Source organism: Haemaphysalis longicornis, unplaced genomic scaffold (genome assembly GCF_048455015.1).
Source record: "Haemaphysalis longicornis isolate Haplotype H1 unplaced genomic scaffold, Haemaphysalis longicornis Haplotype H1 scaffold_88, whole genome shotgun sequence".
NCBI lineage: Eukaryota > Metazoa > Arthropoda > Arachnida > Ixodida > Ixodidae > Haemaphysalis > Haemaphysalis longicornis.
This window is the reverse complement of record NW_027526456.1, coordinates 408,136-422,753: the sequence shown is the minus strand read 5'-3', so window position 1 is coordinate 422,753 and position 14,618 is coordinate 408,136. Positions and strand designations below refer to the sequence as shown.

Below are 14,618 nucleotides of genomic sequence, written 5' to 3'. Positions count from 1 at the left end.
GTACAAAAGCTGCTGGAGGGATGCACCTGAACCAGTGAACAATGCACAAACCAAGGAGTACAATAAGACCAACAGCACGTCATGAGGGCACCTCAAGTCAGTGAGGTGAAGGACGAAATGTCTTTCACAAGGACGGCTCAATGGGCTAGTTGGCAAAGGTGCTTTACCGACGGACCTCAGAGAGAAACGAAGCGCCAATTTGTCTTTCCAACAGCACTTTCTTTCCTAAAAGTACCAGTCTAAGTGCACCAAGAACACCGTTAGCGATGAAATGCCGCTGCCCTGCCTGCTCCGAAAGAAATCCCTGCTCCCCTAGGTCAACCACTTTTCCCTTCCTCCTACCCGCATTTTTACTGCAGCTGCAGAAAAACCGGAATCTGTACAGAGCCATTCCCGTTTTGCATGGCATCTCTCCCACCCACGGCCCCTACAACTGCCCTTCTTGCCACACTCCCCGCACCACGTAGCACCTTGTGTGGAGATTCCCCCAAACACTCTCGACACCTATATTTGCTTGAACTGTTTTGCCCAAACTACTAACCGGCTACACCACTGGTCAGTTTCTAAATCTCCGACGTAGCTGACACTGCCGCCTTGAGGAAGTCCTGGGAATACTGTCGAACTTAACTCTTTCATTACCGCACCTATTCAAAATCGTTCACTTTGAACGATATTTTGGGAGCGCCTTTTCATAGCATTCCAGGCGTTGCTCGAACAAGTACAGCTGTTTGGAGTTAGATCATAAAATGGCCTTTCAAAATCAGCTTTGTTTTCATTTTTGCAACAAAAACGTGATTTTTGACACGCGTGTGAATCACATGGGTGTGGAAAAGGGGCGTTGTCATCGCGCGTCACTGCTACCAACAAAGAATGTGTGCCACTCGTAATTATTCTGCATCAGAGTTTGTTTTTTGTTATCAGGGCATGAATGATAAACCAGCAAACGATGTTCGATCGTCAGGTTTGCACTTTGACAATAATCGGTAATCCCAGAAATCGGCTGAAAATGTCAAGCAGTGACTGTTTGCAAAGCTATTTTATGATTTTAGGCAGTTTTATTGCCTTTGTGCACGTTGTTCTAAGTTCTGCGGTAGTTCTACTTACCCCGGGACCATTTGCGAACAGTTTACAACAGTTTCGGTTTCGCTTCTGCATCACGAAATTCATATTTAGCGCTACTACGCAGTTATCCAACTTCAAGGCTACCTGCCATGGCGCCTTGAGTGTTCGCAACTGATCCTCGAACAAAGCACGCCGCTCCTGATTTCCCCCCACCCTAACTTGATTTCTGCGATAAGAACTTCAGATGCAAGTTAAAAGTTCACACCCAGTCGCCAGATATCTGTTCAGCCGAGGACAGAGCTTCAAACTGGCCTTACACTGCCAGCTGTTCGCCTTCCAGTTTCGTTTCCATGCTAGGGTATCTCCTGGGGTCTAGTGTTGCTGCTTAGTTGACCTGTCTATTCGGACAGAGTCTCCGAAAAGTTTTTATACTGTTTCATTTCAGAAATGTTAGGTGGAGCTGCAATGGAGGAGGCTCGTTGTGCTGATCTTTTTTAGCGCGCAACTGCTACTCGGCCAAAGTTTGTAGGGCACGATTTTAGCACATCGCACCTCATTCCTGCAAGCAAGGCTACAATTGCGAATCAGAAGATGATAATAAAGCTCAACTTTATGTTTTGAGAGATAACTGACCGTGAACGTCAACAAGCATCAATCACGAAGTTCCGTTTTCAACTGCATGCATGTTTTTCCACATCGCGTGCTTGTCCCAATTATTGTGCTGGCTGCAAATGCAAAGTCAGTCATTGGGAAGATGTTTTTACGTTATGTGGGGGCAAATTGGTGCCTTTGATAATGTGGAACTGCCAGATTTCTTCCATGGAACCACTCAAATTGCACCTTTTGAATTGGAGGTTGGGCTTCACCGCATGACACGAGCACCGCGCATGCTAACAACTTTTATTATATCTGAAAAACTGTACCGCGCATGTCGAAATTTTTCCTAGGGCGTGTTTTTGAAACGTTTCCCTACAAAATGTATATTCTAATTTTTTTTCTAATACCAACGGTTTGTTATACACACCTCCTTTTTCATTATTTTTTTTTCAACATTTCGACAAAAACTTTGATTTTGATATTTTTTTTGCAACTATGACACATAAAAACATTTAAAAAAATGGTGGTATTGGAAAGGCCATCAAATAATCTGCATTTTTTGTTACTGTAATTAGTGCTTAACCAATTTTTTTAGCATAAAAAAATGTTTTCTTGGACCCCTAAAAATCAGTCAATTTTCCCACGGTAACGAAAAAGTTCAATGCTCACTTATCGGACATGGATGCTCGGAACTGGGTGCAATTTTCTTTTGCTATGCTGAACTGCCTCTTGTATTCAGCTGGTACTGACCAGTTCGACTAGCGTGCATAGCTGACTATGCATTTTAAGCTCTTCACCGATAACGATATCAATTGGTGTAGGATTGGATTGCATTTTCATGTAGCTCCAATGCGATGTGGCCAGACTGGGAGAAAGGTTTGGCCAAACAGAGGTGCATATTCGGGGGACTTTTGTTTCAATTGTACAATCGTACAAAAGCATCAAAATTCGGAGTGTCCCGGGCAATTCAGGAAATCTGGCAGGTATGAACAACACCTCTTCCATCCCTTTTCTCCCCAGAGAGGTGGGAGTGTGAACTCGCTCACAGCCTGATAATTAAGAAATCTGATGATATGAAAGCGAGCAGCGGTGACAGCTCACAGCTTTGTGGACAGAGAAAGGGCCACCCACCTTTCCGTTTTTGTTTTGCATTAATTTCCACATCAAACATTCCACTCACTCACTCACTCACTCACTCACTCACTCACTCACTCACTCACTCACTCACTCACTCACTCACTCGTCTTTCCAGAAGGCCTCCCTTCTCATGCAGCAGCACACCCACCTTGAAGCCCTCCCCCGGGTTCCCGAGCACGTTCTCCACGGGCACGGGCACATCGTCGAAGTTCACCGAGGCCGTGTTGGAGGCCTTGATGCCCATCTTCTTCTCGGGGGGACCCGAGCTGACCCCCTGGAAGCCTCGCTCCACGATGAAGGCCGTGATCCGGTCACGGGTCTCCCCAGAGTCCAGCTTGACGGGCGTCTGCACACGTCACGAATAGGAGCGGGAACAGTGGGGGACCCTGTGTGTAATGTTTCACTCCAAAGCCTTGAACGGTGTACTTGGCATGAGGTGCAGATTTCAGAGCGAACCAGCGAGGGCCGTTATTAAAATCATCACAAACAGATGTCCAATCATAGTACTCATATCTCGCTACGCAATATCGTTGGCAGATGACATGACCCAAACCTTTGAATAGATATGCTACATACCAGAAGTCCCTTTAGAAGCTCAAAATGTGAAAGATAACCTGAAACAAGACTCACAAAGCATCATAACTCCCTTGTGAGATGTAACGACGTCCGTTTAATGTAGGCATTGTCAAATATTCATTTCTACTTAAAAGCTTGATAAAACAATTCTCCGTTTCATCTTCCTATCAACTGCAGTATCACATATTGAATTATACCAAACATTTGTGGTCCTGAGTAATCATTCCAAAAACATAAATATTCGAAATTCATACCTCCCACTTGCATACCTCCCAACTGATAAAGCAAGCATCACTGTTATCCTAATCACTGCCATTTAAATGGTCTCTTAAAACAGAGGAAATAAGCTCAACCACAAAGAACTCAGACGTGGGAAATATTCTCTGTAACTTGCACTCAACCTCCAGCAGCTTCACCGACCACTGCCATCCCGATAATACATTAATTAAGAGAAAAAGTTTTCAGCAATTCTGGAAATCACAACCCGAGGCACATTTGTTTCGGTAACAACAGTGTCATCACAGAAGCACCTATGACATTTGAAAAGCACATTTAAAACTAACAATTGCAACATACTTTAAATTGTAGACCAAGTATTGCAAATACAGTGTAGACCGCTTATAACGTATGTCGCGGGAGCCGTAAAAATCCGCACTATAAGTGGTACCGCACTATAACCAAAACATGCGCGAATCCAACCACATCGCAACCTAACTCTCAAATCATCCTTTATTTATCATCCCTCAAACGCACGGCACTTAAAATCAAAGGCCTGGTCTTTATATCGTATTTTTTTATTTTCATCAGCCCCTACTGCAGGGTCACTGCAAGCGCGGTGTTACAAACAGCGAGCACGGCTTTAACTTCCGTTGTGTTTGTGTTTTGGATGATCGTGGCTGCGTTTTTAGCGTCTCTGAACAGATGCCACGGAACGTGATAAGAACCATCGCCTCCTGTATTTTTACAGGAGGCGATGTAAGAACGCCAGGGGGACTTCCTTTTTTTTTTACCCCACCTTGTGTTCACGCTGCCGAAGGCGGCTGCTTATCAGCGCAGCGTACTACTGGTGGGGGGAATCTTCGGCTTCGCGCGGCTCGCTTGTTCGGAAAGGGAAAGAGCGGTGGCTTATCTGCACAACGTTCTAAAGCGTGAACCGCATGGAGCGATTGCAGTGCACTCATGGAACATGCAGTGCACCACAGAGTGCACGCCGCAGGCGCGGCGACGCCGGCCCAGTTACAACTGGCGTGGTTACAGTGTGGTGTGCGGCGCGTCAAGAGGCAGCAACATGGCGTCGGAGCGTCGGCCCTGGCCGCGAGGTGGTGCAGACAGCTCCAGCGGCCGCTTCTAACTGCTCGCTAAAATGCCGCACGAAGCGCAAGCGAGGGTGCTCACGCAAGAAAAGAGCTGCTAATATGGGCAAAAAGAGGAATATAAACTGCCATTCACGTTGCTTGTGAAAGTGCCCATCAAAAAACACCGCGGTGGTAGGCCTAAACATCTCTGACGCGGCCAGCCAGCTTATCGGAGCGTTTCGGATCTGCCGCCATTAGGTGCGCCTCTCCCCATTGGTGCAAGTCGTCAGGCTCGTCCCACTGGGGCTCTTCGATTTACAGTCTCGGACTCACCGCGGATAGTCCGCGGGTAGTCCGAGGATTCCCCGAAGCCATAGGGATACATGGGAAAATCGAATGCCGGACTGCTTCTCAGGGAGTCCGCGGTAAGTCCGAGACTGTAAATCGAAGACACCCACTGCCACGCGAAGAAGCCACCGCGAGTGCAAAATCGTCGACACGACCGAGAGAAAAAAAAAACACAAACGCGCAACGCTGACGTGCACGAATCGTGTGCGAAAACGGGCCATGCGATTCACGCTTAATAGAAACAAGTTGATAAGCCGCGCGCGAACGGGGACGGGGGTCGCTATCTTCCGAGGTGCGTCAAGCAAGGTCAGTTGTGGTTATCACGTAGGCGTGAACTAAAGGGTGCCTATTCTTTTCTTGTGCGTCGAAGTTAGAGGAGAGCAAGGGGTGTGCGCTGCGTCAGATGGCCGATTTCATCCTTTATTTTTTCTTTTGATACCCTAAAACGGTGCCCCAGCTGCGCCGGTCGACCAGCAGTCCCACCAGAAAACCGCACTATAAACGCTATTGTGCTTCGGCCAACCGCATTCTAAGCGGTATGCTTATGCATTGAGTTCTATGGGAGGTGAACCAGTGGTCACAAAAACCCGCGTTATATCCGGTCCCGCACTATAAGCGGTTACGTTATAAATGGTCTACACTGTACGTAGGTTTGATTTTAACACTCCTGCCAGCATTCACTGTTCCTACTCTACTGAAGGACGCGGGATGGTCCATAACTGAGTCGAGCTACTGTTTTATCTGAAATTGACAGACCGAATTTGCTATTGACTTCAAATTTTGTTGGAAGCTGCGATCTTATATGCACCCACGTCTCAGATCTAACAACGCCATTTTGTTCATTTGTTGTTACCTCTCCCCCTTTCCATTTTCCCCAAGTTTTAAAGAGCTTTACAACGTGTGCATTCTCTCCCCATTTTTTGTACCCAAGTGCCCGGTGAACTTCCACGCCCACATCGACTCTCTCCATTTTGTGCTCAAGCGCGAAATTGCATTACATTGCATTACAATTGCATTACAACTGCACATGGTGCAAGAGTAGAGGAGAGGAAGGGGGACAATGTCACACTTCGGCCTCCCCTCCCCTCCCCCCCCAATGCGGTTACGAGACAGCTGACCACCAAACGAGAGAAAAGAGGCGGGGTCCTTGCCTGGGCAAAGACGGTGAAGATGTCCGCGATGCCACCATTGCTGATCCAGATCTTGCCCCCGTTGAGGATGTAGTGGGACCCGTCCGGCGACAGCACCGCCCGGCTCTTGATGGACTGCACACACACACACGTGATGGAGGACAGCCGCACCACGTTAGGGTGTACCCGGCACTCGCATTAATGATGATGACGATTTCAGGTTTTTTTATGGCGCACGGCCAACAAAGGCAAAGAGCACCATGACAATGGTGATTGAGATGAGAAAAACTTGCAATAAAGGCACTAGTTTAAAAATTTACTAAGACAATTGGTGTAAAGGGCCGTACTAGAACACAATGAGTATACTCAGATAATTGGTGTATAGGGCCATATTAAAACAGAGTGCAGGCACCTAAGGTGTAGAGCCTCAGGTCATGCCACTGTTTTACAACAGGTCTTGAACACGGGTGAGGTTATGGACAGTATGATGTGCGTTTTAAAAAATCCACATCTGCAAGGCAGCTAAAAACTTTTTTGTAAGAGAACATGGGATGGTCTGAAAGAAATAATGAAGGGTGCAAGGGAATGTTATATGTGTAAACTTCATTATACAGTGACGTTTCCTTTCAATGTTGCACATCTTACATTCAATAAGCATATGAAGGACAGATAGCTGCCCACCAAATCGATGACACTGAGGCTTGTTTGTGTCAGTTAAACCCGGCACTCGTGTGTTGGCCCCGTCAAGTGAAATGCGTGCCAGGGGTTTGCAAGGTGCACATGTCGCAATTTTGTTTTGTCTCTTGTGACGAGGTTTTACCGCAGTCACCTTTCCAGTAGTGAAAACAAACGTCCACGTTAGCATCAAACAGTAACTATCTTTTTTCCCCAAGCTGCATACACTTCTAGGGATGCCATCTTGACAGTGCAACTGACTGCTGCTACGAAGGGCACAAGCTGAAGCTAAATGAACACTAGACCTGGAAGAGCCGGGGTAAGACAGGGAAGAACCGCTCACCATGGCGTCGGATCCGCTGCCGGGCTCAGTGAGGCAGTAGCAGGCGATCTTCTCGCCCGCGGCCAGCGCAGGCAGGTACTTCCGCTTCTGTTCGTCCGTGCCAAACAGCAGGATGCCCTTGAAGCCAATGGACTGCACGCACCGCATGGCACCACTACTTAGCTGGCATCGCTGGCGACACATCGCAGCGGCAGCTTTTAAAACCCCATAAACTGCCCCCACTGACTCCTCCACCCCGATGGGTAATGAGTATTTGCTTCGACCTGTGGGGACCCTTGTTACCCTACGCCTCGCCTGCACATGTTTCCGCGAGCTGGTAGCCGCCATTTTGGGTAGCCGGCGCGTCACGTAGGTCGTTCATGACCCCGCGCGACGCGCCAAACCAGCTCGCCGCGAACGTGTGCGCGAGAGCGCGAGGGAAGGAGGACCAGTTTGCCACCTTCCTTCCCGCCACCCTCTCCTCGACCAGGGGAAGACCTCCTCTCCCCTCCGAGCTGACCTGCGGGACGAACGAGCGCTCCGCCAGGAGTCGACTGGGCGATTTGGTCGGAGTCGGTTGGCTCGGCAGTGCCTACGCCGAATGCCCCGATGACGGTGAACCCAGTTGGCTCCACGGACTTGGCTGAGAGATTCTGCCCTGATCGGTCGCCACGGGATGCCTCACCTGCTCCCGCGGCCGTGATGACAGATATCGAGGTCTGAGTCCCGCGGCTTGAGCGAGCGACAGGAGCCACTGTCTCCCCGCGAGCGATAGTCGTGTTGTCTGGTATATGCCCTGTATCTGCCAGGCAATAAAGCCTCACTCTGGATTGCCAGAGCCTGTCTCCCGCATGTGAGCACCCGAACCCGTGCGCGAGTCTTCGGATTCCGCAGGGCTAGTGTACGGCGCGTAGCGTTCTCTAGCGAAGCTAGCCGGGGTCCTCTGCTATCCCTTACGTTAGCCCACAGACCGTAATACAGGTCTCTCCTATTGCAGTGAATAACCTAGTCCAACTTACGCCACCAAAACATCTTCACTACAGCACACTGCCACTTTAGCATGCAGCAGTGCAGTCGCCGTTCGACCGCCATAAAAAAAAAACGGTGTCAGGAATTTCAGAAACAAAAGTTCCGTCGATAACGACGAGTTCTTGCTGTAAATTGCTGGGTATTGCTCTTCGTTCCTGGACACATAAATTCAGTGGGCAGAAGGAGTTCGTTGTACCACTTCAACGAGCACCCATTCTGCACCACACTTTACAGGCCCCCTCCTGAATCGTAAAAGGTTACCTTCTCAATTTTCAGGCAGGTCAGCCTGCAGATTCTACTCACTCAACATAAAGATCCAATTAGAAGCGCACTGCCAGAAGGCTACTGACTTTTTAAACAGCAGCAGTGAATCAAAAGCATTTAAAAGAATTTTTTTTTTCCATAACTGAAAGTTTCTTGCAAGCCTGTTTCATACATGTTTTACACGCAACTGGCTTCTTTACAAAGGCTTACTATTCAGTGGGAAATACTAACCAAGCCACGCACGTGTGCTTACTGCGGAAACCAGACCATGTGTGCGCTTTGCTTCAAAGCAAACTTTTTGCATCATAGCGAGGTTCTTGCAGAAGGAAAACGATGTCGGAGGGGGTTTGCACTTTTCACAAACTTCAACTTCCCAGCATTCCACGTAACGCCGATACACATATGCAGGCCCTGTCGTGGTACATAGACCCCTGGGGTGCACGGGACCCATGCTGAAGTGCTTCAGGCATGGCAAAAAGATCCTCGCAAAGTAAGCTTTGACCTGGTGCCGACATACATGCTATAATGAAGCCAGTGGTCGCACATTAGTTGCAGCACGTTCCACATAGTCACAAGTTCACAGATATGGCATTAAAGGAGCCATGAAGAGAAAATACAACTTCGTTTAATTTGAAAGGACTAGGATTCAGTATCTCACTCAACTTCATTAAAGCCACAAAAGATGTTTTCTTAACGAAAAAAAAAAGCAAGAAGTATTTAAAAACTTTCAAATTTTGTGCCACAGTGACGTGTTATGAGCAAGAAGGACGTCATAGGGGCCAACAATAAAACATCATTTTCAGTGCGTTAACTGCACGTTAGCATTCAAGTGATGTTGTCAAATGGAACTAGAGGCCCCATTACAGACGTCCAGTCATGTCTCATCGCGACAGGTCAGTTAGACGGCCGCCAATCGCACAAACAAGGTTCCGTGACGTCATAGAAAAGTTGCGGGAAATCGGCTAGGGGGTCGCGACTGCTTCACACATTTTCTTCAATATCTCCGTTATTGTTCGAAGATTGCGATGATATTGGTATCATTGTTATCGGGACTAAGCAGTCTTTCTAATAAACCCAACTTGTATTTTGTCTTCACGGCTCCTTTAAATGCGCTTCCCAGGTTCTCCCGTTTGCAAAACACCGAAAAATAATCTACGTCCCATCATGAACATCCCCCCAAATTCCTCACTTCCCTGAAAAAATAGGCCAAAGGCACAACTGAAACCATTACTCAACATCCACTCATAATCTACTCCCAACACTGGGAACGCTAAAAATGCCATTTTCATCCCAACTTATCTTGCACTATTCAGTACTTGTTTTTTTTTTCTACAACACATGACAAACGTACAACACAGTACACACAAAAACGACAGCTCATTTTTGCTTCAGCAACCGCTTGTCACTGCCGGGTCCAAGCTGGTGCTGCGGATCCCTTTGCACTATATAACACTCCCCAGACTTCTTTGGAACCACTTCACGGCTTACAATGCCGGCGGCAGCTTCTTCGCACAATGAGAATTTAAAAAAATTTAAAGCAATTCGTTCCACTCAATGTGAAAGCTGTCGGAAGTGCAGAGCAGTGATTAGTCATAATGGGCTGCAGCGCCGTTATCCACTCACTGCTACCACCCAATGCAATTCAAATTTCCCGCCTTCGCAGCGCTCGCGCGCCCCCTGCCTGAAACTGTGCCAGCGGGACTCCTGTCTTTTTGTGCTTGCTTTTCCTCCTGCATGGGTCGGCGTCGCACTGCCACTTTTTTTCGCTTACTATCGCAAAAACCAACCCAACGAGCGTCCGTAACTAAATGAATGCGGGCACTGCCAGTCAGTTACGTATATTTTGCTCAAATGTAGCCGCAGTTTTCTCTGCCCTAAACAATGGGCAGATGTATGACAAGCGCCAGCGGTTCACGAGTTTCGATAGCTTATGACTATATAAACCGCTTGGCTTTCAAAGCCTCTGGGTTACGCCGCGACGACGGAACGCAGTGGGGCTCTACTTGGATCCAGCGAGCGAGCTACAACGAAAAGGTGAGTTTCTAAAGTGCCCTGCACTTAAAACACGAACCCACCTGGTGCGCCCCCAGGACGATGCCCAGGGCGAGGTCATGGTGGCCCACCTCCTCGCTGAGCCTCGCCGTCTGGCTGTTGTTGGCCCCGATGCCCCCCAGCTCGGGGGGCACCTGCATGCCGAAGCCGCCCATCTCCCTCAGGGCCTGCATCGACGCGTCCGACACCCGCTCGTTCGCGTCGTTCCAGTTCGGGTCGTTCACCTCCTGCAGGGGCGACAGGGCAGAAGAGGAACAGGGCACGCTTCTCTCACCACCCCCATCCACGGTGCAAGGCAGGGTCAAACACACCCAGAGATACTCGGCTACAACTTAAGGGACACTTAAAAAACAACTTCTTTTAATTTTCAAGTGAACTCTGTGAAACTTGCCAGTCTTGCTGCTTTTTTCCCACTGATTTCAAATATGCCAGTATTTTTTTAGTTGATCATTTAGTTCTTAAGATAATTAGAGATAATTAGCCATTTTTGCTCACACAGTTAACAAAACAGTGTTGGTCACAAAACTGTAATCTTTATATTTTCCAATACTATGAACCCTGGTGAATGCAATAATGGAAGCAGTTTTTTGATGCATTGCTTGGAACTAATTTTAGGGCTCATTAAACTTCGGTGGCACCAGTGGCAAGGAACCATTTTTAGGGCCCATTTCAAACACCGAAGTTTAATGAGCTGTAAAATTAGTTCCAAGCGATGCATCAAAAAAATGCTTCCATTATTGCATTCACCAGGGTTCATAGTATTGGAAAATATAAAGATTACAGTTTTGTGACCAACACTGTTGTGTTAATTGTGTGAGCAAAAATGGCTAATTATCTCTAATTATCTTAAGAACTAAACGACCAACTGAAAAAATACTGGCATATTTGAAGTCAGTGGGAAAAAAGCAGCAAGACTGGCAAGTTTCACAGAGTTCACTTGAAAATTAAAAGAAGTTGTTTTAAGAGCAGTGTCACCCCTTAAGATTCGTAAACATTCCGGGATTACTTGCGCAAATTGTACTCTGAAGTCTCTAGGCCGTGTTTCAACCACTCTTGCTGCATTTACGCGACTTTATTCCGTAGAAAAATCAATTGGAAAATGCTGTCCTCCTCTCCACATCCTCCTTGCCAATTTCCCATGAGGTTTCGCATGACGTCAGAACCAGATTGCTTGGCTTGACTGTGCCACTGCACGGTTCGCCGACCCTCCGGCAAGATCAGTCGGCCCACCCTTAAGTCGGCGGTCGCTGGAAGGTCGTCGCAATTCCTTCGCTCAGTCGAAACTAAGCCATGGCATGTGTGCCAGAAGAATGTGCCTTTAGTTTGCAGACTGTATCAAGCTGTAAGTCCACGTAGCTCCACACAAGCGCACATGCGATGCTTTGCTGACTGGTACGCTAGTAGAAAAATTTAAGGCCAATTGAAGGCGGGAGAAGAGTCAGCGAAGTTAATATAGGTACTAAGAAATTAAAATCCACCGAAACTTTTATTGCACAGCAAAAAACAGAAGTGTGAGAAGCACTTTTCGTGCTGGGTGAACTAGCAGAGCAGCCAGCAGCCAGACCACACATTTGCGATCGCTTTTCTGCCCAAGGAATGCAGTCGCTAGAGATAAGATATTTGGGGGAATTTGGGGGACGCTTACTGCACGAGCGTTATTCAAGAAATAGTCGTCTAAGCTGCTTGGAATGCTAAAACTAAGCAAAAAATGTAAGCAGGCTATACAATATATACTTTATATTTCAATTTATTGGCTGGATCATGGATCATGGATCATTTCTTGGATCATGGCTGAAGCAGGAATCTTTTCCACAGCAGAATGACAAGCTTAGTACACGGGGTAAATCGGAGTAATTGCACCTTTCGCACTTACTCGGCATAAACTTCAGGCTGAGATACCCATAGCAGCGCAAATATCAGAGTAACATATTTTCGCGTGTATAGCCCACACCAAACATGCAACAATTTCAGTGGTAAACTAGGGGTGCGGGTAATATGCGGGGTTTTCCCTTTAGTGCAGCTTCACGGCAATGCGCCTCGTGCAGTGAAGCTCCTACGCAGTAACAGTGACTAAGCCTTCCATGGCAGTGATAGCGCAAAACATACAAGGACAAGGAAGAAAAAACAAGGACCAGTGCACTCTAACTGAATTTTATTAGTGAATTGTGACTTTCGCCTTGCAGTCAGTGTATTCTACTTGCTAAATATACGCTTTTTCTGTCTACATAGTACGTGATGCGTTACTTGGGCAGTAGCTTTCGTTCAGCCTTTCCTGTATCAAATGTGCGGGCAATATGCGAGGATTTTTTTTTCTTTTCCGGACGGCTGGAAGTGGGGGTGCGGATTATATGCAGGGGCAGGTTATACGCGTGAAAATATGAAAAACACAATCAACTTAACGGCGGCAGAAACGTTGCAACGCACAGTGAATTACGCGAGGGATGCATGAGGTATTCTTGTTTTTCCCCATGGGTGCAACATGGGGCTCTGAGTCATGGCCAGCCATATGTGCAGCTTCTATGCGGGGGCATGTTATACGCACAAAAATGGCACATGCAGTGAATAGCAGGTCTTGTAACAGCACTCTTGAAACAGCGCGAGGGGCTCATTTCGGTGCCCACTTTTACACCTGATGCCAGATATTCTCCTGATGCAACTTCTTCACAAGAAGGTCCGACTGTACTTGGATACTGGCACGAAAGATGCAGCTAATTTTGCGGAAGCCATTTCCGTAAGGTTTGCCCCCGAATGCATGGCAGTAGTAGGCCTATGAGCCACATCTCACACCTGACGCTGCTGGTGAACTTTCCTACAAAGCTATTGCCGATTGTTAGAAGAGCGAAACAGGTGTGCTGGGAACGTACAGTGCACAGTGCTCAATTGGAATCGCAATCACGGAACAAAGCAAACTTGACGAGACAAAGAGAAGACAACAACTCGAGCGCTGACTAAGAAACAGAAGTTTTCACTAAGAAGCAGAGAAAGACACAAAGGAACCCCTGAGCCCTAAACAGAAGCGCAGCATACTCAACACAGTCGACTCCCATTACGACGATCTCGAAGGGACTGTAAAAATTTGTATTATCAGAAATTCACCTTAAAAGTGCACGTTTTTTGCATTGCGGACACTACAAGAGAGCAAAAATGTTGTTAGTCTTAACCGAGTTGGTCTTAACGGGAGTCCACTGTATGTCATGCTCTTAAATAAAACATCAGTGGTTGGCCACTGTTGATGTTGTTGTCTTCTCTTCATAATATTAATAAATACATTGCCATGGGGCACAGTTAATTAGAATGGAGAACACAGTGTCCACGGTGCTGCCATGATCCAGGCCAGAAAAAGACGAAGAAAAGACCCCATGCGCAGAGGGAAATTCCCCTGAGTGGATAAGAGTCATTTGTGAGGGCCATTATTACCAGCCTGTAAAGCCGACTGTCGGCGAAGAAAAAGGAGTGCCAATGCAGATTTGTGCACAATCCACCTAGGCCACCAAGCTGCGATTCCGTGCTGCTGCTACTGTATGTAAATAATTTGTAAACAGGCCATTTATGTACATACCGTTAAGTTCCGAGCAAACTCCGACCCCCGAAACATCGCCAACCCCCTAAAAACGATGGCTTTAGCACTGATGAGTGGACAAAATAAACACGAATCATTGATTGATTGTGGGGTTTAAGGAACCGACGCAACGCAGGCGATGAGGCGCGCCGTAGTGGAGGGCTCCGGATTAATTTTGACCACCTGGGGATCTCTAACGTGCGCCGAAGTCTCGAACACACACGCGTTTTTGCTTTTCATCTCCATCAGAAAAGCGGCCACCGCGGCCACCGCGCCCAGCCCAACGCTCGCCCATCTGGTATTTTTTCCCGATATCTCCGCATTTTTGGTTGGCGGTGCGGCTACTTTTTTCGTTTCCCACACCTGACCCGAAAGACAGCCATCCCGCATTTTTCGCTCAATATCTCTGTACTTTGGGTGGCCGCTCTTTCGGAACTTCACGGTAACTTGTAAACAGCCCGCCAGTCCGCCACGTAACAATATTTACCAAGTGGCCCCGTTCTCAATCCTGTTGCACAATTGAAACTGCGTCATCGAAAGCGAACAAAGGCCCACCAGCAGCAAACTCATCA

General features: G+C 47.5%; 1 protein-coding gene across 2 annotated transcripts in view; it reads right to left on the bottom strand.

The window, feature by feature from the left end:
* The window catches only part of LOC144150978 (very long-chain specific acyl-CoA dehydrogenase, mitochondrial-like), a 50,888-nt gene that overhangs the window by 20,568 nt on the left and 15,702 nt on the right, over nucleotides 1–14,618 (bottom strand). The window contains exons 5-8 of one of the 2 annotated variants that reach the window (XM_077682279.1): nucleotides 10,511–10,714; nucleotides 7,164–7,295; nucleotides 6,167–6,280; nucleotides 2,945–3,142 (exon numbers count right to left, since the gene is read on the bottom strand). In XM_077682279.1, the coding sequence (XP_077538405.1) occupies nucleotides 2,945–3,142; nucleotides 6,167–6,280; nucleotides 7,164–7,295; nucleotides 10,511–10,714 (648 nt within the window). The remainder of the gene's footprint in view (nucleotides 1–2,944; nucleotides 3,143–6,166; nucleotides 6,281–7,163; nucleotides 7,296–10,510; nucleotides 10,715–14,618) is intronic. The other variant, XM_077682280.1, reaches the window with a different exon arrangement.